Genomic DNA, 26,968 nt, shown 5'->3' on the forward strand with positions numbered 1-26,968 from the left:
GAGCACCAGCCAGAAAAATCAGCCTGGCCTGAAGTTCAGTCATTTCATTCATTGATTGCATTTTTATACTTCCCAATAGCTGAAGCTCTCAGGATGGTGACATACATTAAAACCCTAAACATACATAATATAAAACCAACGTGCAAAAATATAACAGTTTTACAACAAAGTGCATTTAAATGCCTGCTTATAGCTCACCACCTTGTTTTGGCCTTGATCACTTTCATTTTCCTCATCTTCCTTTTCCCTTCACTACCCTTCCCTGGTGTGTTTTGTCATTTTAGTTTGTACTCCTGATGGCAGGCCCATCTTTCTTTTTTATTGATGTGAGCCACTTTGGGAGACAATAATTGTCTGAAAAGTGGGATAAAAATGCAGTAAACTTTATTTACTCATTTCATTTCTATACCGCCCAATAGCCAAAGCTCTCTGGGCAGTTCACAAAAATACTTTAAAAAAACTTTAAAATAAGACATTGGTATTTCTAAATGATAAAATGTTCATGACATTTGTGTCATGTCAATTATGAGGAACAAGCCGTTGTGGCGCATTGACTAGAGAGAGTTCGTTTGGATTCTGGTGATCCAAACTCTTATTATTTATTAAAAAATATAATAATGATCTAGTTTTACCCATATTATAATACATCATAACTATTTTATTATTATGTATATCACACCATCATCGTGCATGGTACTCTACAAAGGTCAGGTACCTGTCCGAAGGTGCTTACAAACCAACATTCAAACTGGTCCACAGTTAACAAAGGTTAATGTGGTGGCCCTAGGCAAAACACCCATTCTCTCAGCCTAACCTATCTCGTAGGATTGTTGTGAAGCTATGGGTACTTAGCTTCACAACAATGAAGCTAAGACAGGGTACGATACAAATGAGTAAATAAGTTTTCAATTAGTTCATGTTAAAGATCGTAGAAAAAACGTTTGTGGCGCAAAACAATAGATGTTTTTCTTTTGGTCTTTAAAGTGCCTCTGGATTCTTACAGTACAATCCTATTCATATTTTCTCAGGAGTAAATCCCACTGTGTTTTGTGAGGCTTATCCCGTAGGGCATGTGTTTAGGAATGCAGCCTGGTTTTTGCTTAAACAGTCTAACATGGGCTCCCTTTCTGACATTCATAATCAAAATAGACTATAGACATCAACTTTTCTTTCATCATCTGTCCCACATCATTGCATAACTTATAAAGTTATATACATGGTGGTTATAATGGGGAGCCCTGCAAGGAAACGTGCTTTATCCTTCAGTAGTATATCTAACATTTTGTATGCCATCTGGTAAGACAAGCATGGAAATTATCTGGAGGGCCATCTGCTTTTGTCAATAAAGGAGCCACGTGGATTGCTTGAGGCCTGATGCAAGACATTTGCAGTCCAGTGCATACAAAGAAGGGAGTGCTGCCTTGAGCATGAGGAAAACATTTTGAATTTGGAATGATTACATCTAAGCAAGAGGGGGAAAAAAACTATTTTGATGTATGCTTCCAAGTAGCTGTCACTATTGCCTTCTATACCCACTATTGCTATGAAATATCTTTTGTGCTGCTTGTAATGCTCTGTGACCTTCTCATAGACCATCTCCCACATCTGATGCAAGATCATATTGAGCCTTGCTATACATGGCTAGCAAGAACATATGTATCCAATGGCCAGATCTGAGTGAGATACTGAGTGAGTTGTAAAAGGGACAATACTCAATAGGATTTCCCCAACTTGTTGACTTTCTGTAGAAGGTATTGAAATAGTTTTTCATTGAGTTATAGACCATCTGGTCCAACCCTTTGCTCCATGCAGGAAATCCAGTTGCTCAACAGGCAACTCAATTTTGATATTCCCATAGTAATTACTTCCATATTCAAGCTACTCAGAGGGAGCAATCCTTTGGCCGCTAGACAGCAGCTAGATGGCCATAGGATATCTCGTTTCCTGGGAACCGACTTTAGAGCCCATGCTCCGAGGTTGGTTCCTGGAGAACCGACCTTCCCCTGCTTCCACACTGCCTCTGCGCTTGCAAGAGGAGGATGGAACAGCAGAAAAGGGGCGTTCTGGGGCGGGGAGGGTGGAAATGCCTGTATGACACATCCAATGTGTCGTACAGCAGCCTCCTCTTCCACGGCTAGACAGCCGCAAATGGCTGTCTAGCCGAAAATGCAGGGCAGGAGAAGCATGGAGGGCAGGAGAAGCATGGAGGGAACGATCCCCTCTGTGCTTCTCCTGCCCTGCATTGCATAGGCAGTCGCCTCCGAATTCAGAAACAGCCGCCTATCTGAACAGGATTGCACCCTTACTGTCAAGAAGTTCCTCTTAATGTTCCACCAAAATCTACTGTTCTGTAACTCAAGCCTAAGTCTTTGCCCTTTTGTATGTGACCTGGATCTCTGAGATGGCCAATGCCTCATTGAGGGATAGTGACATCACTGCAGCTTTGAAGGAAGCAGTGGTGAGGCCCTTGTTGAAGAAACCAAACTTAGATCCTGTGGCTTTGGATAACCACCCATTCTTGGGCAAGGTGCTGGTGTGTGTGATGGCCTCGCAACTCCATGTTGTTTTCCATACTGCTGTCCATATTCATTGCCCTCCTTTGAACCCACTCCAATTTGTGTCTATCCTTAAAACGTGGTGTCCAGGATTGGACAAAGTACTCCGGATGAGGTGATGTATACTCCAGATTCTGATGAATGCAGAATAAGGTGGAACTATTACTTCTTGTGACTTGGAAACTATGCTTCTGTTAATCCCTAAAATTGCATTAGCGTTTTTTGCAGCTGTGTCACACTGGTTACTCATGTTTAGCTTGTGATCAAATACAATCCTGAAATCCTTTTCACAAGTACTACTGTCAAGCCAGGAGTCCCCAGCTTCTACCTGTGCATTTGATTGTTTTTGTCTAAGTACAGTATTTTGCATTTGTCTCCGTTGAATTCTGTCTGGGGTTGCATCCAAATAGGTGGTTCCTAGCACTATCCAGTCATTGTTTTTCCATTGTAAAATACAAAAAGGAAAAAAAGCAATTGCCTTTCCACATTATTGGGAGTATTTTGCTTTAGTTATGTTCACATCCCTCTATGTTCTGTCCACACCAGTGGGTGTGACATAGCTGCTGTGGATGGGGTCATTTGAAGCTCAGCACACATTAATTATTAGATTTGCAGTGGATGCCATTTTATGACCCTTTTTGTGTTTTAATTGATCTTTTAATTATCACTAAAACACTTCAGCTTGATTTTTTTAAATGAAAGAGAGGTATAGTGCTATAACACCATAATGCTATACTGTTAATTAAAAAAAAGGTGTTACAATTCTATACATCTCATTTCGTAAAAAAAAAAAAAAAAATCTAGCCAGAAAAGTGTTTTAGTGATGATTTAAAGATCAGTTAAAAAAACCAAAAACAGGATTGTAAAATAACACCCACTACAAAGGTTATAATAAACAAATGCTGGGTTCTGATAAATTCACTTCTCCAATACATCACTGCCGCCCACATCAAAACCCAACTCTTCTAAAAAAGATGGAAAAGTAGCACTAAAGGCATCAACACTTTTAAATGTAAATGATTTGCCTCAAAAATAATAGGAGTTATGGAAATTAACTGCTAGCAGTTAATGAATAAACTCCTGTGTGTACACACAATGGGGGAATAGCAGGGTTTGCATAACATTTTGTTACCAGAAATGTCTTAAAGGATAAAAGGGCTAAACGACTATTAAATGCTCCCTACTTCCCTCAGTGGTGAGAAGTCCAGAGGCAGCTCTGGAGAGCTGAGTTTCATTTGGCTGAGAATGAGCACTGGAAACTTATGGTTTCTTTCTAATTTATTTACAAATGTACAGGCAAGTCATAAGGAAATCAAACATAGTCCTATATCAGATTCCCCCTAAAAGCAGTTGCACTCCAAGAATGCTTTTGTTTGGGGCAACTCTAGCTAAAATCTCTTCAGCTGTCCTTCTAGCTTGTCTGTCTCTCCCCCAACTCATATGGGTATAACATTCTGAAGTCTAGAGACATTAAGGATCATTCAGTCCCCTGATCACATACTATTTGCCAGTTAGGTAAAACCATAGTGATACATCTTTTCACAATAATCCAGACCATCCACACTCATAACACCATATCTGGAGAATGTTTCGTTAGGCTCTCCTTGAAAAAAATGTCATGTTCTCAGACTTTAGAGAAATAGAATTCACTTTCCCACCTTTCTGCCTTAGGTTTCATTATCTTTAACAGCTTCGTCATCCCAAGTGACACTTTGCATTGGAGTGCCATTAGCACAGGTTAGGCTCTACCCTTGGTATTTTTCATATATGTTTGAGTCAAGGCCTATATGTGTCTACATGATTCTGAAGCGCTTTGTATGTTCACTGGATGACCAGTTTATGTACTTCACTCTCCTTTTCCCCATTCACCATGGTGAACTGAGGTATTTTGCATATATCCTATACTAATCGACACCAATGCATGGTCATTCCTACAAATAATCCTATAGAATGACATACATTCTAAAAGAATTAGACTTGGCCCATAATCCAAAAGTTACACTCACGTAGACTGCATGACTGTGCGTGTGTGTGTGCATGCGTGCGAGAGAGAGAGAGAGAGAGAGAGAGTTCAGAGCTAAAACTGCTCTGCAAAGCTCAAAAAGACACTTAGGCATTTGTTGTAGGAGCAGTTCATGCCAAACGAATATGTGACAAATGACCTCAGTTTAAGCAAGAACAATATGGTGCCGGACAGCCAATTGCCACCGGTACTTCCAGATGATCTCTGTTGCACCAGCACTATGCTGGTGGAGAGATGCGCATTCCGGTTAGTGTGGAGCAGGTGTGTTGTGCTGTGCACTGCAAATCCTGTAGATATACGTTTAAGGGTGCAATTCTATCGGGATAGGCAGCCACCTCTGAGCTTGGGGGGGGCCACCTATCCAAGGCAGGGTGGGCGGAGCATGGAAGGGATCTTCTCCTCCGCGCTCTGGCTGCCCTGCATTCGCGACTAGACAGCCAATTTCGGAAGTGCCAGTACAACGCGTAGGAAGCATCGTACTGGCACTTCCACACTCCCTGCCCCTCCCCACCCCCAGGAGTGCCCCCTTTTGCCCCACTCCACATTGCTTTTCCGAGCACGGGGACAATCCGTGTTGCCTATGAGGTGGCGGGAGACGGGTGGGGAGGTGGTTTTCTGGGAAACCCGAGGTCGGTTCCCAGAAACTGAGAAATCTAGCAGCTGTCATAGGATTGTGCTCTAAATCTGCCTAATAATATGCTGACCACTCAGGATAAAGACCTGTGTCAAGAGTAGGAAACCTCTTCCAGCCCACAGGCTGAATTCAGTTTTCGAAAAGTTCTTGGTGGACCACTTTCCGGTGGTGGGCAGGCCCAAAGCTGGAGGGGGCAGGGCCAAATGTAAATGGGCAGGGACCAAATTGCCACCCTATCTTCACTTCAAGCTCTTTCAGTAATGAAGCCTTCGGAGAGGCATTTCGACCTTTGAGAATGAGAAAAAATCAGTGCAAAATCTGGGAAACCACCAAAAGAAAGGTGGCTGGGGAAAAGGGGATGGGGACTGGAGAGGGGACATGGTCACCTGGGGAATGCCAGAGGCCTGGATTGGGACCCCCGGAGGGCCATGTTTAGCCCTCAGGCCTGAGGTTCCTCATCCCTGTACTGTGCACAGCCCCATCTTAGGCATGTTTTCCTGGAATTTGGTACCACTGAGATCAAAGGAAATGAATCTCATGAAAGGGTGCACAGAATGGCATCCTTAGCCATTAAGTAGGAAGCAGGTGTGTGAGGAAGGCCACGCAATGCCTTTCTTCAACAGAGAGGTGAGGTGCCACAGCTTCTTACCTGGCGTTAGGGATGTTAGAGAAATCCACCACGAATTCAAATGAGGCCGGATTCTTCAGGAATCCACAGCAGATCAGCCCCATTTACCTCCTCTCCTGCGGGATTCTGTGCAGGACAGCACAGCTGCTTGTTGCACTGGGAGCCGTTTGCCTCCGTGCTGATCGCCATTTTTTTTTTTTAAAGGCGAACAGCAGGATATCCCCATAGAGTTATAAGCAAAATAGAGCTGTGAATCTTGCGTATAAGTCTATTCTGCCCCTAAGTCAGTTTTGTGTGTCCATAGTCTTATACACAAGATTCACGGTTCTATTTTGTGTATAAGTCTATGGGCACATCCTGCCGATCGCCTTTTTTAAAAAAGGCGATCAGTGCGGAGGTGAATGGCTCTGGTTGATTCACGTAAGCGGCCCTCAGCTTTGCAGAATCCTAGTGGAGCAGAGTCGCTCCACAAGCATTCTGGGGGGAGAGGAACGGATCGCCACACCCCCAGAATGGACAGTGGGGAATCCGTACATCCCTACCTGGTGTTCACAATGACTGCTTGGGGAGTGCGCACTTTGTCCTACACAGAAGTGACTTTGGGGCAGAAATACTACTAGGTGTACAGTGCTCACATCCAAAGCAACGACTGCCTGCCATGTAACCCCCTAGACATGGTATCTGCCCTTAGGGCCAAGCCAGGTGATGCAAGCTGAATCCCTGTTACCCATCGTCATTACTTCTCGTTGAGCTATAAAGGACACACAAGCAATGTGGACCTTACTTAGCAAACAATGTTGCCGTTATTTAATAAAAGCTTAGTAAATATTAGTAAAGGGCTGAACCCAGGCTTCAATAGCTACAATGCATAATAAGACTTGAAAGCACTGATTTGCACTGCATGATGCTTGGAGAGAGAAAAGAAATAGCATAATGAAAGGAAAACAACTTCTGATGGATTGTTAAGAAGTCACAATCCTAACTTTGAACAGGAGTTAGTAAATATGAGCAGAGTGTTAAAACTGGCTTCTCTTATCCCAACTGACTGTGCTGGTTTGCAGTATTAGAAATGTGCTTCTAACAGAAAACAAGACCTATATTAGGTTTGCCTGAAAGACTGAAGACACCCAACTTTTCTTGCTCATGTGCTATATTGTTTCTATAATATAGAAACTCTTATCTGCCAGTGTAACCTGTGATGCCTTGTTTTTATTTGTTGCTTCTTTCTTTGTTTCTTTCTTAATAGATGCATACGAATGAATGCACATGAAAGAACACATTGCCTTTTCATTTTGCTCTCAGATCAAAATCGATGTGAGGGAGGTGGAACTATTTGGAATTTTTCAGCAACTTTTGGAAAGTTATCTTGGGAACTAAGTTAGAAAAAGGGAGCACACACTACATACCAGCTAGTTGCTTTCATCCAAAGCCTAAAGAAGGCTTCCCCTTTCTCCTTACAACCTTCTTAGACACTTTTTGGATTTATTTATTTTTTAAAACAGAGACCACTTGCTATGTTAGGCAGAAAAGACACATTCTTAACACAAGACACTTAATAAGAAGCTCTGAAAGCCTGTGAGCCTGTGCGTGAAGCGGGCACTAGCATGCCTAGATCAGCGCCTGATGGGACACTGTCAGCAGAGCTGCTGCTTTGGATGGACTGCCCATTTCTGATGGATCAAGAAGTGTGGTCTGTTCATGGAGAATGGAAAATACATGTTGTGTGATTCCTTCCCTATAGCAGATTTTTGTGTATATAATGCATACCCTTCCAGGGTCCAAAATAACATAGATATAATTTTCTAGGGATATATAAAGTGATTTAAGATTAACAATGCGATCCTATCCATGTTTACTCAGAAGTAAATGTTGCCGGCAATGCCACTGCCCACCAGTCTCCCTGCCTGAGATGATCTCAGACTTGGTGCTGGGGACCCCTAAAATGATGGTTCTGGGAGATCTCACTTTCCATCTGAGGCTACCAAATCCAGGGTGGCTCAGGACTTCATGGCCAACAAGACAACCATGGAGCTGTCCCAACATGTTACCAGCCCCACATGTAGGAGGACACACACTAGATCTGGTTTTCTTGACTGGGCAAGAGGATGGTGATCTGAAAGTGGGGGAATTAACATCTCTCCCCTTGTCATGATAAGATCACTTCCGGTTGAGGTTTAGGCTTTCAGCATCCTTTCCTCTCTGCAACAGTGGGGAACCTCATAAAATCATCTGCCCATGGAAGCTAATGAATTCTGGAGGGCTCTGGGGGATTTTCCTGCTACTATGGCTCTCACTCCCGATGAAGCCTTGGTCACTCTGTGGAGTACAGACATGGCTAGGACACTTGACGTGGTCGCAGCCAAATGCCCTCTCCCTTTGAGTAGAGCTCGGGTAGCTCCTTGATATACACCTGAGCTGAGGGCAATGTAGAAGAAGGAAGACAGCTAGAATGCAGGTGGAGGAAGGCTCATGCTGAGTCTGACCAAGCTCAAGCCAGAGCTCATTACTGAACCTACTCTGGGCAGCAAATATGGAGCTCTTTTCCACCACCATTGCACCTTCTCAGTGTCAAGTGGAGCTTTTCCAAGTAGTTCAAAATTCAGCTGCAGAGGCTGCAATCTTTGCAGAAACCCAGCAAAAGATGGGCTTCTTAACCCTTTCAACCATTTCCCACTAAAAATGGCCTTCCAGTTGTTTTCCACAGGAGTGGGGAGAGATATCAATACCCATTATTTTTCCCCTATGGCTGGGAACAGCTGGGGGGGCCACTTTTAGTGGAAAACCTACTGGCTCCAGATTTGTGAGGGTCCTTGGGCAAGATACTCTCAACAGACACCCTCCCTCGGTGAGTCTACCTTCTCACCCCCCATTGTCACCAGCTGCCATTGCTCCTCGTCCTCTTCCTCATCACTGCTCCCACTTGCTTGCTTGAGAGGCAGAGAGCCAGTGAGGAAGTACGCAGTGGCATCTACTGCTCCTCCTTCTCACCACCATCACTGTCTGGGCCGGGGCAAGAGGCAAATGAACAAGCAGGTTGCGATGACAAAGAAGAGGAGCAACTCCGGGGGGCCCTGCTGGGGAGTGGGCCCTCGACAGGTGCCTAACCATGCTCACCTTTGATGCAAGCCCTGTTTACAATGTCCATCTTCACTGATCTTCTGAAGAAGATTGCAGCCTCTATGGCCAGATTTATTATATGAAAGACGAAGAATGTCAAAGAAAAATGACAAGGGACTCTGTGTCATGTTTAGTTTGACTCTGCTCAGAGGAGGGTCACTTCTCTGAGGTGGAGCGCTTTCTGAGGGTCAGTTTTCTTCTGAAGACAAATTGTGACAGATGGAACCATACCGGGTAGAGTCAGGGCAAGTCCCATGAAACACAGAAGCTGAGAGCACATTAGGTTACTCCTGCCCAGCCTCTGCTACCTGCAGGCAAGACAGTCAATGGCATGCAAGACAGTTCCAAACCCACATATGCATCTCCAGCATTTGCTCGCCATGAAATCCTGTAAAATCCTTGTCACTAGCTATCCAGAATGAGTTGCAGAAGCGGACCATCATTTAAGCGAGGCAATTCCAGGGTATCCTTTCCCCCAGGCTGTAGCACCTCTGCAGCGTATCTTACATACTGTTAAGCTTTTTTCACTGCATATGACCGAATTGTGCAAGTACAAGGTGTTAATTCTTTTCCTATCCCTTTGTTCTACCAGCAATATTAGGTAGGTGATAGCAAAATGCCTTTCTTTGGGAGAAGTCCACTAAGCTTAGCAACATTTATAAGACATTGCTTGCTGGTTTATTATATGCCTCACTATATGTCCCAGATTTGGTGAGAGGCATTTATTGGTAGCCTAAAACCAGTGAAGCTGTGGCCCCTTCGGGTGCATTTTTATGTAAAGTATTTACTGCTTGATCTTAGCAAGTCATTCAGTTGTCTGAGTGCCCCCCACCCCCACAAGTAAAGATGTTGAAACTGCCTCACAGCAATAGGGCTGTGAACATGGATATTTATAGCACATTTTACATGATATGCTCCCTTTGGAATACAAAACATAAAACTTGGCATAATAATTAATCACGTGCATAGCACTTTGCAATGTACCAAAGTGGTTTACTATCTTTATCTCTTTTTTGCCCACACATAACACCACACTAAAACTCCAGTTTTTTTTACAGATGGGAAAATAAGGCTGAAAGATAGTAACTCACCCAAAGCCAGCCAGTGAGATGTGAACACTGAACTCTGAAGCCCAAGTACTATAACATCATACCTGCCAACTCACCAACTTGGTCTGGTTGATCTACAGGTCTCATAATCAAGCAGATCAATGAGATTTGCCCACCATGCCTTGTCATGCCTACAGATCAACTCCTTGGAAAAGGGGAAGAATTTGCATGCTTCCACTCAATGCACAGACAACACTGATGTAGAAACACAGGCCTGACAACCCCCGTCATGGCTAAGCACGTAAGAGAGCAATCCAATGTCTCTGTGAGAGCATCCCAGGGATATACGATTGCTCACAGTCCTCCTCCCAAGGCCATGGGCACTGCTATGACCTTGAGAAGGGGACTCTGATTTCTAACCTCCCGCGCCCACAGTCGTGGCAGAAAGAACCATGCAGCTGCTTCCCAAGTTCGTGAATGCAGCCTCGGAGGAAAGAAATAGGGGGCATTCAAGTGGACAGGGAGGGGAGGGGGAAGCCAGGATATGAGAAATCTTATGGCCTCTGCAGCCCCCACCAGCACACCCACTCTCTCAAAGGCCTGTTTAGAGGAAAAACATCTAAAAGGACAACCGAGTTTTTAAAAAGGGAGATAAAATTGCCTCTGTTGCTCCTCCTGCCCTGCCAGCAGCAGCCCAGCAGGGAACTGGATGCGCGGAAGCCTCCAAGACTGGAGGCTTCCTTCTAAGGAGAGTGCAATCCATAGGATTGCATTCTAATTCTCCCTTCCATTTCACATCTCAACAAAATATATTACCTTCTTAGTCCTTCAAATAGTTACTGAAATTGTATTTATTTCAATGGGACTGTTCTGAAGTAAGCATTTTACAGCCAGAAGCCTGGGATCCTGATCCCATAAATATTTTGCAAAACCCAATGAGGGAACTTAGAGTAAGGGCTAGTGGCAGAGCACATGTTTTGCGTGCAGAAGGTCCCTGATTCAATCCCTGGTATCTCCTGGAAGATTTGAGGAAAGACTCCTGTCTGAAACCCTGGGGAGCTTCTGCTAGCTAGTCTAGACAATACCGAGCTGGATGGCCCAATGGTCTGGCTCAATATATAAGGCAGCTTCCTATGTTTACCTGTGTTCAGGGCCCAAGCATGGGGAAGAAACAACTTAATCAGGATCTAGGGGAGCCTGGCCCAGGCTGCAAGCCATTACTGTGAGGGGGGAAAATCAGGCTGAATTGTAGATCATGCTTGAAGATAATTATGGAAACCAACTTGTTCATTTCCAACATTTATAAACTGTTTAACTCTCCAACATACCTTAGCAGTGTACGAAGTAAATTTTAGTTTAAACACAATAAAACAGTAAAATATAAACTCAGTGTAATACAGTGGCTGGCAATATGCACAGCTAATATCATACATCTGGGAAGGCTTGCAGGATTAAAAAAAGGAAAAAAAACATTAACATGCACTGAAAAACCAGTATCATTGGGGCACACCTTATGCACAGGAAGCAAGGTTTATAAAACTACACCAAAAGCCCTGCTCTGAATGGTCGCAAGGAGAACCTCAGGAGCTTGCGGGGCTACCAAAAGAGCTTCTGTGATGACTACAGTGACCAGGCAGGAATATAAGAGGTCATTTATTTATGTACTATTATCCAGATCTTGTAAGATTTACTGGAGCCAATGGGAAGCAGTGTTAGATCAGAACAAACATATTCTGAACAGTATGGATGCTTAAAGAATTTGGAGGTGGGGGAGCCCACATTTTGGAGCAAACTCACCTCATCCATACATACTGAATTGATTTGAAGATTGGAACATGATCCTCTCTGGAATCCATACCCCGGCCAAATGTATGAGGTGGTCCAAGGGCTACCTTAAACTTTTTGAACTCCCCCCCTCCATCTGCTTGGAGCTGCTAAAAAGTGCAACAGCTTCCACACAGGTTGAAATAGAGCTAAATACACCTTTGGGAAGGATAGTACATGCTGATGTACCATCCCTCAAAGGGACACTGTACAGAAAAAAAATTATGGCTGCCTGCACTGCTGCATGGGGACAGCTAATCTAGTTTTCCATACAATGTCCCTGTGAGGACCAGTATGTCATCATGAATTGTCTGTCCCAGGGGCATTTCTATTTCTAACCGCACAGCAGCTGCTGTGCTTTTTAGCAGCTCCAGGTTGCTAGAAATAAACAGTTAAAAAAGAATTTAAAAAGGTAAAAGGCAGCCCTTAGACAGTCTCATGAACTTGTTTTAAGTACCTGATTGTTGTTGTTTGAAAAAATAGCAGATTTGTTTTTTTAATTTACATATGCTGGTTGAAATGGAATGGAGCAGGCATAATATCAGTCATGTGTCAAGTCAGTGGGGAGTCAACAGAGCCCGATCCATCCACATCCCTATTGAACAGTGAGTAGCTGGCTCAGGCCTTCCTCTAGAACACAGAGGGTATGCATGTGTGGTTAAAATTAGGACACATAGTTTGCTTCCCAATGTGACATACTTTCTAAACTACCAGTCCCAAAATACCTTGAGCATAGGCAGGATGGAGCAGCTAGGAGAAAGCATCATAATAACCAGGGCCATGGACCCTAGGGATAGCGGGAACCAGTGCTGCTGGTAAGATTTTTTTGTTGTTTATTCAGTCAGTCGCTTCCGACTCTTAGTGACTTCATGGACCAGCCCACGCCAGAGCTTCCTGTCGGCTGTTGCCACCCCCAGCTCCCCCAAGGTCGAGTCCGTCACCTCCAGAATATCATCCATCCATCTTGCCCTTGGTCGGCCCCTCTTCCTTTTGCCTTCCACTTTCCCTAGCATCAGCATCTTCTCCAGGCTATCCTGTCTTCTCATGATGTGGCCAAATTATTCCAGTTTTGCCTTTAATAGCATTCCCTCAAGTGAGCAGTCTGGCTTTATTTCCTGGAGTATGGACTGGTTTGATCTTCTTGCAGTCCAAGGCACTCTCAGAATTGTCCTCCAGCACCACAGTTCAAAAGCATCTCTCTTCCTTTGCTCAGCCTTCCTTATGGTCCAGCTCTCGCAGCCATAGCTTACTACGGGGAATACCATTGCTTTAACTATGCGGACCTTTGTTGTCAGTGTGATGTCTCTGCTCTTCACTATTTTATCAAGATTTGTCATTGCTCTCCTCCCAAGAAGTAAACGTCTTCTGATTTCCTGGCTGCAGTCAGCATCTCCAGTAATCTTTGTGCCTAGAAAGACAAAGTCTGTCACTGCCTCCACGTCTTCTCCATTTGCCAGTTATCAATCAAGCTGGTTGCCATAATCTTGGTTTTTTTGACGTTTAACTGCAACCCAGCTTTTGCACTTTCTTCTTTCACCTTCGTCATAAGGTTCCTCAGCTCGTCCTCACTTTCAACCATCAAAGTGGTATCATCTGCATATCTGAGATTGTTAATGTTTTTTCCAGCGATTTTAACTCCAGCCTTGGCTTCATCAAGCCCAGCACATCGCATGATGTGTTCTGTGTACAGGCTGAATAGGTAGGGTGAGAGTATACAACCCTGCTGTACTCCTTTCCCAGTCCGTTGTTCCGTGGTCTGTTCTTACCGTTACTACTTGGTCGTTATACAGATTCCACAGGAGGCAGACAAGATGACTTGGTATCCCCATACCACCAGGAACTTGCCACAATTTGTTATGATCCACACAGTCAAAGGCTTTAGACTAGTCAATAAAACAGAAATAGATGTTTTTCTGAAACTCCCTGGCTTTCTCCATTATCCAGCCGATATTGGCAATTTGGTCTCTAGTTCCTCTGCCTTTTCTAAACCCAGTTTGTACATCTGGCAATTCTTGTTCCATGAATTGCTGGAGTCTACCTTGCAAGATCTTGAGCATTACTTTACTGGCATGTGAAATAAGTGCCACTGTTCGATAGTTTGAACATTCTTTGGTGCTTCCCTTTTTCAGTATGGGGATATAGGTTGATCTTTTCCAATCTGTTGGCCATTCTTGTGTTTTCCAAATTTGCTGGCATATGGCACGCATCACCTTGACAGCATCATCTTGCAAGAGTTTAAACAGTTCAGCTGGGATACCGTCATCTCCTGCTGCCTTGTTATTAGCAATGCTTCTTAAGGCCCATTCAACCTCACTCTTCAGGATGTCTGGGTCTAGCTCACTGACTACACCGTTAACTCTATCCCCGATATTATTATCCTTCCTATACAGATCTTCCGTATATTCTTGCCACCTTTTCGTGATCTCTTCTGCTTGTGTTAGGTCCTTGCCATCTTTGTTTTTGATCATACCCATTTTGGCCTGGAATTTACCTCCTATGTTTCTAATTTTCTGGAAGAGGTCTCTTGTCCTTCCTATTCTATTACCTTCTTCCGCTTCTGCGCATTGCTTGTTTAAAAACAATTCCTTATCTCTTCTGGCTAACCTCTGGAATTTTACATTTAATTGGAGGTATCTCCCCCTATCACTGTTGCCTTTTGCTTTCCTTCTTTCTTGGGCTGCTTCCAGTGTCTCAGCAGACAGCCATCTTGCTTTCTTTTTTCTTTGGGACATTTTTTGTTGCCGCCTCCTGAACAATGTTGCAAACTTCTGTCCATAGTTCTTCCGGGACCCTATCTACTAAATCTCGTCCCTTAAATCTATTCTTCACCTCCACTGCATATTCATTAGGAATATTCGTGAGCTCATATCTAACTGATCTGTGGGTCTTCCCTATTCTTTTTAGTCTGATTCTAAATTGTGCAATAAGAAGTTCGTGATCTGAACTACAATCAGCTCCAGGTCTTGTTTTTACTAGGGATGTACGAAAGGTACTTACCTTTCGGGGATTATGCTGATGGTTGGAGGGGAGGCGTTCCGTCCCTCCCCCCGGAATCCTGGCTGGCTGGCTGTGCTCTGCAGTGATTCTGTGGAGCCGCCGGCCGGCTCCGCCAGCAGCCGGACATCCGGCTGCTGGCTAGCAGGGATGCAAATGGCGGCGGCCGTAGCCACCGCCGTTTGCATCCCTGCAGTCAGCCGTGATAGGCTAGGTAAATGTTTACATAGCCTATCACGGCTGATTAAAAAAAAACCCACGTATGCAAATGGGCGCTGCCATTTGCGTTCCTTATTTTGGCACGTCTTAGTCTACGTAAACGTTTATGTAGACTAAGACAGCGAAAATGAGGGGAACGCAAATAGCGTAGATGCTACGCTATTTGCGTTCCCCTTATTTTTGCCATCTTAGTCTACATAAATGTTTACGTAGACTAAGACGTGCCAAAATAAGGAATGCAAATGGCGGCGCCCATGGGCACCACCATTTGCATACGTGCGTGTTGTTTTTTTTTAATCAGCCATGATAGGCTACGTAAACATTTAAGTAGCCTATCACGGTGTTTTTTTTAAATTTAGCCGTGATAGGCTATGTAAATCTTTACATAGCCTATCACGTTTTTTTGATTTTTTTTAAACTTGGAAATGGCGGCGGTGGCAGCCAGTCGGAAGTCCGGCCGCCGCCGCCCCGCCACCACCGCTGCGCCGCCGCCGCTGCCAGGAAGATCCACCCCAGGTAAGTCCCGTCTCGGGGGGGGGGTGGCAAGGGGATGGCGGGCCGTTCTGCCACCGATTTCGGGGGGCCAAATGCACTGGCATTCGGCCTCCCCGAGATCCGTGGCAGAACTTTCGTACATCCCTAGTTTTTACCGACTGCATAGATGTCCGCCAGCTTTGGCTACAAAGGATGTAGTCAATCTGATTTTGGTGTTGACTATCTGGTGAAGTCCATGTATAAAGTCGTCTCTTAGGTTGTTGGAAGAGACTGTTTGTTATGCCCAGTGAGTTGTCTTGGCAAAATTCTATCAGCGTATGTCCTGCTTTGTTTTGTTCTCCCAGACCATGCTTGCTTGTAATTCCAGGTGTCGTTTGACTACCCACCTTAGCATTCCAGTCTCCTGTAATGAAAATAACATCTTTTTTTGGCGTACTATCCAGTAGGTGCTGCAGATCCTCACAGAACCGATCTACTTCTGCTTTTTCAGTATCTGTGGTTGGGGCGTATATTTGGATCACTGTGATGTTAAATGGCTTATCCTGAATTCGAATTGAGATCATTCTGTCATTTTTTTTATTGTATCCAAACACTGCTTTAGCCACTTTATTATTAATTATGAAGGCTACTCCATTTCTTCTGCGGTCCTCTTGTCCACAGTAGTAGATCTGGTGGTCATTTGATGTGAAGTGGCCCACTCCAGTCCATTTCAGTTCACTGACACCCAAAATGTCTATATTTAATCTTGACATCTCCCCAGTAACCACATCCAATTTGCCCTGGCTCATAGATCTTATATCCCAGGTTCCTATGGTGTGTTGATCTTTAGAACATCAGATTTGTCATTCACCACCAGCACCATCAGCTGCTAGCCATCCTTTTGGCTTCGAGCTAGCTGCGTCATCACATCTGGGGCTAGTTGAACTTCTCCTCTGTTCCTCCCCAGTAGCATTTTGACCATCTTCCGACCTGGGAGTCCCATCTTCCGATGGTATACCGACATATCTCTGGTTGTACCGATCCATTTAGTTTCCATGGCAAGAATACTGGGGTGGGTTGCCGTTTCCTTCCCCAGGGATCGTATTTAGTCTGACCTCTCTGTCATGACCTTCCCGTCTTGGGTGTCCCTTCACGGTTTAGCTCATGACATCATTGAGGTGCTCAAGCTTCAGCACCATGACAAGGTAACGATCTCCTTTGCTGAAGTGGTAAGATTTACAAGCCCAAAATATGTGCGAGTAAATGTCTAGTGTACACACACACACCATATTGCCATGTCTGTCTATAAATACAAATAATGAGATTGCATGTATGGGATGAAATTGTGGGAGGGAGGCCAAGTTTGTACTGGGCCAAAAAATTGTGCTTGGTCCCTGGCATTGTTAGTGTGATGTAATTACTAGAGTGACTAGGAATGCGGTGGCTAATCGTGGTATAAACCCACAAATATTTATTGGGTTAGACAACTCACTGAACTGGTTTGCACGTCATGGCAGCAAACCATAGATTAATTCATCCAGGATTTCGTAGGTTAATCTGCAATTTGCCAGGATGCACACTGCATCTGACTGCTTCCACTTTACATGAACACCTTATGAATGCCCCATTTGTAGGCTGTTGCATGACATGCAACCCTGGACTCTAGGAATAGTAAGTTCTGAAATAAATGGTACTTACTTCCATATAATGTATGCAGGATCAGGGTGTAAATTTTCCAACTGGTGCATACTTGCTGCTGGGAATCATAAGTGCTTCCTGTGTGTATTGCTTATATTTATATCTCAATTAATTAAGCACTGTGAAACCCTTTAGGGAGTAAAGACATGGTACATGGATGCCTGGTGCTTATAGCACATTTGAGATTTGTAATGTGAATGTTAAATGAATGTTTAAATGCATCTTCCTCTTTCTTTTGCCTTCTCTCAATTTAACATTTTCTTCACTCGCTTATTGTATCACTCTGATATCCAATCTTCTTCTTAATGTAGAAAGTAGACACATCCTTTTTATAATGTGTAATACAACCCATATTTACTCAGAAGTAGGTTCCACTGCATTCAGTGAAACTTGCTACAAAGTAGGTGTTTAGCCTTTGAGATCATCTTCACTTAGTTTTTGAAGGGCACTGGTTCAACTGGCAGAAATATAACAAGTGAGCATGTTAGTAGTAACTGTGCTGCACCCAAAGCTGACCACCTGACATTTCTTCTTTCCTGCTGTAGCCTCAAATCTGTTCTGGAAGGTTGGGAGACCTCTGGAGCACATCTGGAGGCTGCAGAGAGTTGCGGGGGGAGGAGAGCAAGGGGACACCCCACAGCACAAGCAGGGCATAGAATCATAGGGTTGGAAGGGCCTACATGACCATCGAGTCCAACCCCCTGCTCAGTGCAGGAAGACTGATTCCCAGGCAGTCTCCCATCCATGTACTAACCAGGGCTGACCCTGTTAGTTCAGATGAGATCGGGTGCCTCCAGCCCTTTGCTCATCCTCTCACAAAACATTAGATTTAACCCAATATGTTGCTTACTTGAAGTTGTTTATCTCACAGAAATATATGGAGGCAGAAAAATGGACACAAAATAGTGAAATCCATGGATTACTAACATGAGCAGTTACATTTAACTTGGCTTAAGGAAAACAGGAAACTCCTGTTCAACCCAGAGCTGTTTGTGGACACAAGCTGGATAGTTTGGATGAAGCACTGAGACAAATTCATTGATCAGCCAGGAGACGCTGCTAGGACACACAAGAGAGGAACTGTGAAATCAGTCCTAAGGATCAGACCTACACCCTGTAAATTATGCTTGTTTACCTCACTTTGGCCTGTATTAGGCCTGTATCAACCACCCATTTCCACATGGCTCTGTTCTCACTTCAAGATGACTAAAAATACATCACCATGCAAACATTTCACCCTTTCCAAAGCAGGGTGTCCTTAACAGCAGCATGACAGGCAGAAAGGCAACTAGGACAGTTTCCTCCACCACTGCATACCAGGACATTCTGCACCTGTTGAAATCCTGCTTGATACACAGCTTTGAAAAACGAATTCATCTCACCAGAAGGGTAGCAATCATACCCTGGGTGTCTTAAAGAGGAACCATTTACCCCCAAATAGAGGAAACTCTACCCATTTTCTTTCCTTAGGCAGGATGAGGTAGCATGTGGTTAGTGTGCGTCCACCCTTTGCCTGACCTGGCCCTGTTTTCCTTCTTTCCCCTTCTTTTTTTTTGGGGGGGGGGTATTTTCCTTTCGTTTATTGGCTTTGCTCCTGGGCAAGGGAAAGATCGTCTCCCGGGTCACGCCAACCACCCCTCTCATGACAACAACGGCCGCCCCGCCTACTGTTGCTGTGGCTTGCAGCGTCTTCCAAGAGCGAACTCGGAAGGGGAACAGACTGAGGAGGAGGAGGAGGCTCCCAGAAGAAAGCAGCGGCTTCTTCAGCGCCTGGCCCCGCGCCCCGCCGGAGCCGCCTCCCGAGCAAGGGCAGGCCCATCTTTCTCCCCACCTCCTCCGCCGGGGTCCCATCTGTTGGGCTCTTCTGGCGCGGCTCGCGCTCCTTCCCGCCCTCCGCGCGCGAGCCCCTCCCTCCGTTTCGAATTTTCCCCGGCCGTCGCCTAGGAAACCAGCCGATACCGGGCAAATAGGCACCCTGCAAAAGCAATGCAGCCGGCTAACAAAGAAGCAATAAAGGAGCCGAGCCTCTCAAATGAGGCTCGGGAGGGAGAGCGAAAATTCCCCAGGCTAGCTCAGTTGGCCCTCTCTTTCTCCCTTTGATGCAGATGCTGGAAGAGATGCCTCTGGCCGCCGCCGCCGCCTCCTCCTAGACAGGATTCGCTACTCTTTAAACCAACAGCTACCCAGTCATGCAGATGGAAGGTAATTCGGTTGTTTTCCTAGTGAAGAAAATCAACAGGCACCAAAGTGAACTTTACAAGCACCTGGATGTGAATGGATGTATCCAGATTACGTTTCGGTTGGGAAGTGCCACATATACACCAGAAGGGTCGGTTTTCATCCACTAGCGCTGCTGACTGCTTGCCCGATTTCCCCAAAGGGCGATCAGCTATGTTTGTTTGCACGATGCACATCTAGCCCCCCCCCCCCCCCATATCACAGCAGCTCTAGGGGGAATATAACTTGGAGAGTGAATAATGCATGGAACTGAAGCGGTGTGTCTAAAACCATCGCCGCTGCTGCGCTCCCCCCATCCTTTTTCCAAAAGGGAGAGTAATGATTAAAACAAAGAAATCGCGGTTGGTACTAATGGTTTGCCACCATGCGACCCCGTAGTCCAAGCTGAAGAAAGGAATTGTATTTGAAGGAATACAGCGGGGGAAGGAGGGGTTGGGTGTATGGGGGGAGGAGGGGAGCTTGATGTAAAAAGCAAATGCCTCGTGGTGTATTTTGCCCACAAGAAACGAAATATTCCTTGACTTCATGCCATCTTGCTAAAAATACTATAACGTTGGCAAGCGGAGGGGGGGAGGCGTTCTTAAACGGCAGCGGATGCGCAAAGCTGGACTCATCACACAATGAAGTATTTAGGGAAAACTAAAGGATGGGCAGAATCCTCCATCACGACTCTTTCCCAAACACTCTGCTTTTTTATTCCATTTTCAAGAACATTCTTGCGTTTGCTTTTGAAGTAGAGAGAGATTCCGCCTCCCCCCCAAAAATATTTCCTGTCACTCCATTGTAGCCATTTAAAATGAAGGTATCAACCCCCCATGGATCAACGTAGAGCTGCAATCCTATCCAGAGCTAGGCGCGTCTAAGCTCATTGATTTCAGGGGAGGAGGGGTGGAACTCTTCATAGGATCGGATTAAACGTTGTTTAAGATGGCACGCCCCCTTCCTTACCTCTCTGGAAATTCAGAACCTCAGTAGTTTCATACAAACCATCATGGCTCCGATATGCACCACATAAAAACGAACTAGACCCGAGTTCCCTTTCGCTAGGAGCATTCTTGGTTACACGTGGAGGCGAGTATTCTTTCTCAAAACATACAAACGGATATTCTGATGGTATTAACTTCATCGTCTCTCCCCCCCCCCCCCGCCGCTATCTCAGCAAACAGGGCTTTTTAAAAAAGTACAAATCAAAGCTAATCAGGCGGCGAAATTTAATTAGACCCGTAGGCTCCTTGCAAAATATTTTATTTCAAGCCAATATTGATGGGGGAAGGGAATGCTTCTTCCATAGCCATGGCAGCGGCGGCGGCTTGCTGCTGCTTTAAGCATTTTTCACATCTGGCCTACAGACCTAATAATTTTCAACTCGTGATCTCGTTTGGCGAAACTCGATCTACGTGGTTTAAATACCTTTCAAATTGGGACGATTGAACAATTGCAACCAATTATAGCAAAAAAGGCAAGCTTCCCCTATCTGTGATTTTCTATACGAGTGGGGGGGAGGGGGGAATAGAAGGGGGCGGCAGCGGGGGCGAGATGAAATCACAAACACACACACACACACACAAGTCAAACCATTGTCTCTAGCTTAACCGAGGTGAGGGAGAGACAGACACCAAACAGAGGCTGCTGCTACCACCACGGCAAGTCAAAGGGACACCCCCCCGCCTTTCTAAGAGTGTTCGTCTGCCACCATAAGGCAAGGGCAATAAACTCCACCGTGCTTCGTTCAATTTTTCTTTTTCAAGAGAAATCAGTGTGCATGCCTTAATCCCATTAATTTATTTATATTCTTCAGAGTATTAATTATCAGTCCAAGGCCGATTTCAAATTATTGCAATCGCAGCTCCATTGTTCGCTCCAATTGGAAGCCCCGCCCCCTCTTTTGTCTGGCGGCGCGGTGATTGGTCGACGGCGGGCGGGGGCTGCCGTCAGCGCTTGGGAAGCCCATTCATCTGTGCACTTGGGCGTTGGACTCCGCATCTTATTAGCGACCAGGGAGATTTCTCCATTTTCCCCTTGTCTACAGTACGGCTACAAATCTGGGATTTTTTATTACTTCTTTTTTTGTACTAAACTTGGGCTTCTGATATTTTTGCTCGACTTTTTTCCTTCCTTTCCCCCCCCTTTCTTCCTGTGCTGCTGCTGCTTTTTTTTCAACCTCTCCAGCTTTATTTTTTTTTTTTTTTAGGAAAAAAACAGGAGTGTATATATTTTAAAATAATCGGTTCTCTTCTCTTTTTTCCCCCCTCCTCCCCCTCTGGTGTGCGTGCTGCTGCTGCTCTTCAGGCTGCTGGTCGCCCAGCATTTACACGAACCCACTGCTCTTTGTTTCCCTTTCTTTTGGATCTGTTGAGTTTCTTTGTTGAATAAACCAGCATGGGTGCCCAGTTCTCCAAGAACGCTGCAAAAGGCGACGCTGCTGCCGAGAAACCCGGCGAAGCAGTGGCTGCATCTCCTTCGAAGGCGAATGGGCAGGTAAGAGGGGAGAATAATGGATCATTATTTATCTGAATCGGATGCAGTGTTTTATTGTGCTTCCCCGTTTTCTCTTCGCGTGTATATGGGGGGTGGGGGAGTGCATGGCTTTAAAAATTGATTACAATCCTTTTTTTAAAAACACACACTAAATGAGTGTGTATGTGTGGAGAAGCGGATTCCCTTTTGGACTCATGTTTTAGGTGTAGTATGATAGAAAGGAAAAATATAGGATGCTTGTCTACTGGTGTGCCCTGGCAGTATGGCTTGCTTTAAACTGGTGGCATCTTGGAAGACCTTTTTGCTGTACGGGTGCTCTGGATTGATTGTGTGTTCTCCCATGGCTTCCTATACTGTAACAGTCTGCCTCCTTTCCTCCCCCCCCCCCCGCTCCATATCTCTTCTTTGGCGCGTGAGGGGGGGTATAGTGGAGCTTGGTGGCGTTAAGGCAACAGCGAGAGAAATGGGCAAGCGGTACTAAAGGGGGGGGGGCGCTGGAGAGTTGTCCGTGCATTGAGGAAGGGGCTGTCGAGTGTCTGACTCTCCATCTTGCTTACTGGGTTCCTCGCTCTGTTCATAGCCTCGGCTTATGCCACAAGAAAACCAGGGCTTTAAAAAAAATAAAATAAAAAAGGTGCCAAGAGGGCTTTTCGTATTGATTCTTTTTGCTGTGACAAACTACCACGGCTACTCTTCCGGGATCTGTGGACTTCAGTGCGCGAGACAGCGCGGTGCGTGTGTGCGCGCGAGTTCGGGCTCTTGCCATGGGACGCACGGGCATCGGGCGTGGACGTGGGACAGATCGGGCGTTTGCGAGGCTTGCACCCCGCGCCGCGGTCTCGGGCTCCGGTCTCGTCCCCGCGTTTCTCTCGCATTCGCGCTGCCCGCTCGCGCACTCCGCCGCCGGGGCTTGGCGGCGGCGGCACCACGCCTCTTCGCTGCAGCCGCTCTCGCCGCTGCTGCTTTCGCCCGCCTGCCTCTCCGGAGGTGTTTGGGGCGCGGGTAAAAAATAATAATGATGAACGCAGCCGATGCGATGGAAGCGGAGGCGCCTCTCCCTAATTACGCAACGTCGAGGAGGAGGGGTGTGTGGCTGATGCCTGTCTTCTGTGCCGGGGCCGAGGGTGGTGGTAGGAGGAAGAAAGGAATGGTTGGGAGAAGCGACGAGGAGCTTTGTTCGCCCAGCGGAGCTGCTTCTGGCCACGGCGCGAGCAAAGCTTCTGCCCAGCTCTCCTCCTCCAGTCTCCTCCCTCAGCGTTGTCCCGCCGGTACGCTTCGAGTTTTGCAAGATGGAGCCACAGTGCCTTCTGCAGGCGGAGCCTGGCCGTTGCAACAGCGTCGCTTCCCCGAGCTCACGGGGAGGTGGGGGTTTAAATGCACGGCGCCAAGGGAAGCACGGACTACCGCCCCGCGACGTGTCTTGAGACGACGCGGCCTTCCCGCCGCGCCCCCAATGGCTGCGGGTCGCCTCCGTGAGAGGCTCGGTGGGAGTGGAGGCGTGGGGGGCGGGGCGGGGGCCCATGACTCGCCAGCCCTCCCTCCCTCCCTCCCTCCCTCCGGCGCCTGGGCAACGCCTCACGCGCCTTCCCCAGGAAAAGCGGCGGGAAAGGCTGTGGCAACGTGCTGCTGCGGGTCGTTTCCCGAGGATATAAGGAATAGGCTCGGCGGGGCTCTCGGCGTTCATGGCCTTCCGCCATCGTGCACTGAACCCGCCCAAGCGGCTCTGCTGGTCACGAGGTTCCCCGTTTTGAGTGTTCTGGGTTCTCTGTGTGCGTGGGGGTTGCTTTTTTAATCTAAATAAAGCGTAGGCGCACGGTTTTGGTTGTTCCCCACGGTCTGCGCCCTGCATGAGAGATGCTTCGCCCAATAACGCTGAGTTAATTTCTTCCAGGAGAATGGCCACGTGAAGGTGAATGGCGATGCCTCGCCAGCCGCTGCCGAGGTGGGCAAGGAGGAGGTCCAAGCCAACGGCAGTGCGCCCGCCGAGGAGTCGGTGAAGGAAGAGCAGACCCCTTCCGAGCCGGCCTCTGAGAAGGAGGCTGCGGAAGCCGAGAGCACGGATCCGGCCTCTCCTGCTGAGGGGGAGTCCTCCTCCAAGGCCGAGGAGGGAGCCACCCCTTCGTCCAGCAATGAGACCCCGAAAAAAAAAAAGAAGCGCTTTTCCTTCAAGAAGTCCTTTAAGCTAAGTGGCTTCTCCTTTAAAAAGAACAAAAAGGAGTCTGGGGAAGGAGCGGAAAACGAAGGTGCGTCTGCGTCTGGAGAAGGCGGGAAAGAGGATGCTGCTGCCGCCCCAGCAGAGCCTGCCAGCAACGAGGAGAGCAAAGCCGCCCAGGAGGCCTCGCCTTCTGCTCCTGCTGCCACGAGCAGCACAGAGGAGACCAAGGAGGAGGCCGGTGGCTCGCAGGAGGCCAAATCGGAAGAGACTGCGCCGGAGAAGCCCACGGGAGAAGAGGCCAAGCCTGCCGAAGAACAGAAGCCTGAGGTGAAACAAGAAGAGGTGCCCGCTGCTCCTAGTGCTGCCACCGAAGCCACCTCGACTGAACAGGAGGCGCCCAAAGCAGAGGAGCCAGCAGAAGCAGCTCCTACACAGGAAGCTCCATCCGAGTCTAGTCCAGAAGGTCCACCAGCTGAGTCGGCAGAGTAAAAAAAAATAATAATGGCAATTTTGAGATGATTGAACTTTTCTTCCCCCCTGTTTGTTTGTTTGGAGTGGTGCCAGGTACTGGTTTTGGAGAACTTGTCTACAACCAGGGATTGATTTAAAAGATGTCTTTCTCTTTTTTTGTCTCTACCCACAGATCCCATCTCAGATCATTCTGTTACCACCATTCCAACTGGCAGAGGAGAGACTAAATGCCTCCCTCTGCCTCGTTCCTCTTTTTTTGCATCAGTATTAATGTTTTTTGCATACTTTGCATCTTTATTCAAAATGTAAACTTTTTTTTCTCTGTCAATCTATGGACATGCCCATATATGAAGGAGATGGATGGGTCAATAAGGGATAGCAAATGAAGTGATAGGGGTCACAATGGGGAATTAGTGGTGCAGATAATTTGCCAAGAAAATGTGCCACAAGAAATAAGGGTTAGTCTTTTTTTAAAAAAGAAAGTTATTACAATGTATTTTGTGAGGCAGATGTTCTATAAGGTTTACAACACTACAAGTCTTGACTAAGAAGGAAGAAGAAAAATTCCAATACTCAGATTAAAAAAAAATCATAGTCTTAGGAAATTCATTTAAACCATAGGAACTTCACTTATCTCATGTTAGCTGTACCAGTCAGTGATTAAGTAGAAATACAAGTTGTATAGGCTTTATTGTTTATTGCTGGTTTATGACCTTAATAAAGTGTAATTATGTATTACCAGCAAGGTGTTTTTAACTGTGACTATTGTATAAAAACAAATCTTGATATCCAGAAGCACATTAAGTTTGCAACTTTTTCCACCCTGCCCATTTTTTGTAAAATTGCAGTAATCTTGGACCTTTAAAAAAAAACACACACAATTTTAAACTCAACCAAGCTGTGATAAGTGGAATGGTTACTGTTTATACTGTGGTATGTTTTTGATGACAACAGATGATGCTTTCTTTTTCCAGTTGTCTTTGAGAATAAAGAAGAAAAAACCAATTTCAGATGCAATGGTTTTTGTGTAGCATCTTGTCTATCATGTTTTTTGTAAATACTGGAGAAGCTTTGACCAATTTGACTTAGAGATGGAATGTAACTTTGCTTACAAAATTGCTATTAAATTCCTGCTTAAGGTGTTCTAATTTTCTGTGAGCACACTAAAAGCGAAAAATAAATGTGAATAAAATGTAGAATTTGGCTGTGTTTCTTTTTCTGGATACTCTTGTTAGCTTAGGTTGCCTGTATTGTCTAAATTTGTATAAAGAAGGCACTTGTTTGCTACTTTTAATTTCTAAATTATGGATTGTATGGTCTCCTGGCCCTACTAAAAGTTGTAACTATAGAGCGAAGATCTTTTAAGGCCTTCTACATAGAGGTGGGCACTGGATTTTAAATTAGCAACCTGTGCCACTCTGGACACTTGATTGGCTAATATGAGATATGGGAAAAACAGGATTAATAGAAATCTGAATGTTGCACCAGTTGACTTTAGAGTGGGTGTTTGTGAGGTCAAAAGCCTTGAGGGCCACTTTATGGTACCTTTGATGTCTATTTCTTAGCTTGAGTTGACTTGACACTTTGGCTGTGAGTGTTTGGAATATCTTGGGCCTTTGCCTGATTTTTCAAACAAGGACACCTGAATTCAGGTGTCAGGACAGCAAAGGTCCAATCTTACATGCGAGTTCTTAACCATTTCAACATCTACTTCAGTGCCTGACTTTAAGCAACTTAAACTTGGATGTTTGGGCTAAAGTAAACGTTTTTGTTCTACCACATCGTTGAGCAATATTTTTTTTGTAAGTTACTCCAAGCTGTAGGTGAGTAAACAAACAAACAGAAAAGATTGCTATATTTGTCTATAAAAGCGTAACTTGGTGCTTGCCTTTTAACTGTTAAGATTTTTGGGCTAATTTCCACCATATTGCTCAGGGCAAAATATGCCTTAATAAAACAGTAGGCTTTTGTAAAAACAAATACAGAGTAGTAATAGTGTTGGAGGGTGGAAATTGATTCAAGGAAGTGTTGCTCCTAGGTTTATAGGTGAAATTTAGTGTTACACTTAACTTGCTTCCATCTATGTTTTCAGCAGTAACTTGCTTTGGAAGCAATTACACTTATTTTATGAGAGAGTGGCACATTAGCACCTTGTTCCCTAAAGAACAAAGCTTGAGCTGAATGAAGTTCAGTGGATTCCATACTGAATACATACTCTTATTCAGCTGTCCACATCTTTTTATTTTTTGTTTTTGGCTTGTATATATACTCTGGTCACCCTGGTATTTCTCTGTAGTGTTAGAAATGTATTGACTATTATGCTTTAAATGGCCATGGGATGAAATAAATGGATGTAAAATGAGATCTTCCATACCAGTGTCAGTCATTCTTGGACTCCATTTGCTGGGGGA

The 26,968-nt window shown here is 45.5% G+C and overlaps 2 protein-coding genes across 4 annotated transcripts in view; one reads left to right on the forward strand and one right to left on the reverse strand.

The window, feature by feature from the left end:
- The window catches only part of LOC146359432 (uncharacterized), a 59,199-nt gene extending 38,620 nt beyond the window's left edge, over positions 1 to 20,579 (reverse strand). The window contains exons 1-2 of the mRNA XM_084815109.1: positions 20,517 to 20,579; positions 18,884 to 19,190 (exon numbers count right to left, since the gene is read on the reverse strand). Coding sequence (XP_084671235.1) covers positions 18,884 to 19,190; positions 20,517 to 20,579 — 370 coding nt within the window. The remainder of the gene's footprint in view (positions 1 to 18,883; positions 19,191 to 20,516) is intronic.
- On the forward strand, positions 18,994 to 26,696 carry MARCKS (myristoylated alanine rich protein kinase C substrate). 3 transcript variants are annotated; one of them, XM_084827348.1, is made up of 3 exons: positions 18,994 to 19,417; positions 21,743 to 21,931; positions 23,823 to 26,696. In XM_084827348.1, the coding sequence occupies exons 2-3, from the start codon at positions 21,833 to 21,835 to the stop codon at positions 24,573 to 24,575; spliced, it is 852 nt and encodes a 283-aa protein (XP_084683474.1). In that variant the 5' UTR covers positions 18,994 to 19,417; positions 21,743 to 21,832; the 3' UTR covers positions 24,576 to 26,696. The 3 variants fall into 3 exon arrangements, with proteins under 3 accessions (XP_084683474.1, XP_084683473.1, XP_084683472.1); XM_084827347.1 differs by lacking the exon at positions 18,994 to 19,417 and adding an exon at positions 21,413 to 21,481; XM_084827346.1 differs by lacking the exon at positions 18,994 to 19,417 and having other exon boundaries at positions 21,413 to 21,931.
- The last annotated feature ends 272 nt before the right edge of the window (positions 26,697 to 26,968 follow it).

The sequence above is a fragment of the Heloderma suspectum genome, chromosome 1, assembly GCF_057233095.1.
Source record: "Heloderma suspectum isolate Gila_16-S chromosome 1, 16-S_ref, whole genome shotgun sequence".
NCBI classification, from domain to species: Eukaryota; Metazoa; Chordata; class Lepidosauria; order Squamata; family Helodermatidae; genus Heloderma; species Heloderma suspectum.

What these genes read in the sequence shown, in the direction of transcription:
- MARCKS (XM_084827348.1), top strand. Translation starts at nt 21,833, where the DNA reads ATGGGTGCCCAGTTCTCCAAGAACGCTGCAAAAGGCGACGCTGCTGCC. An exon ending in CTTCGAAGGCGAATGGGCAG is followed by an intron (nt 21,932 to 23,822) that starts GTAAGAGGGGAG and finishes AATTTCTTCCAG; the next exon opens with GAGAATGGCCACGTGAAGGT.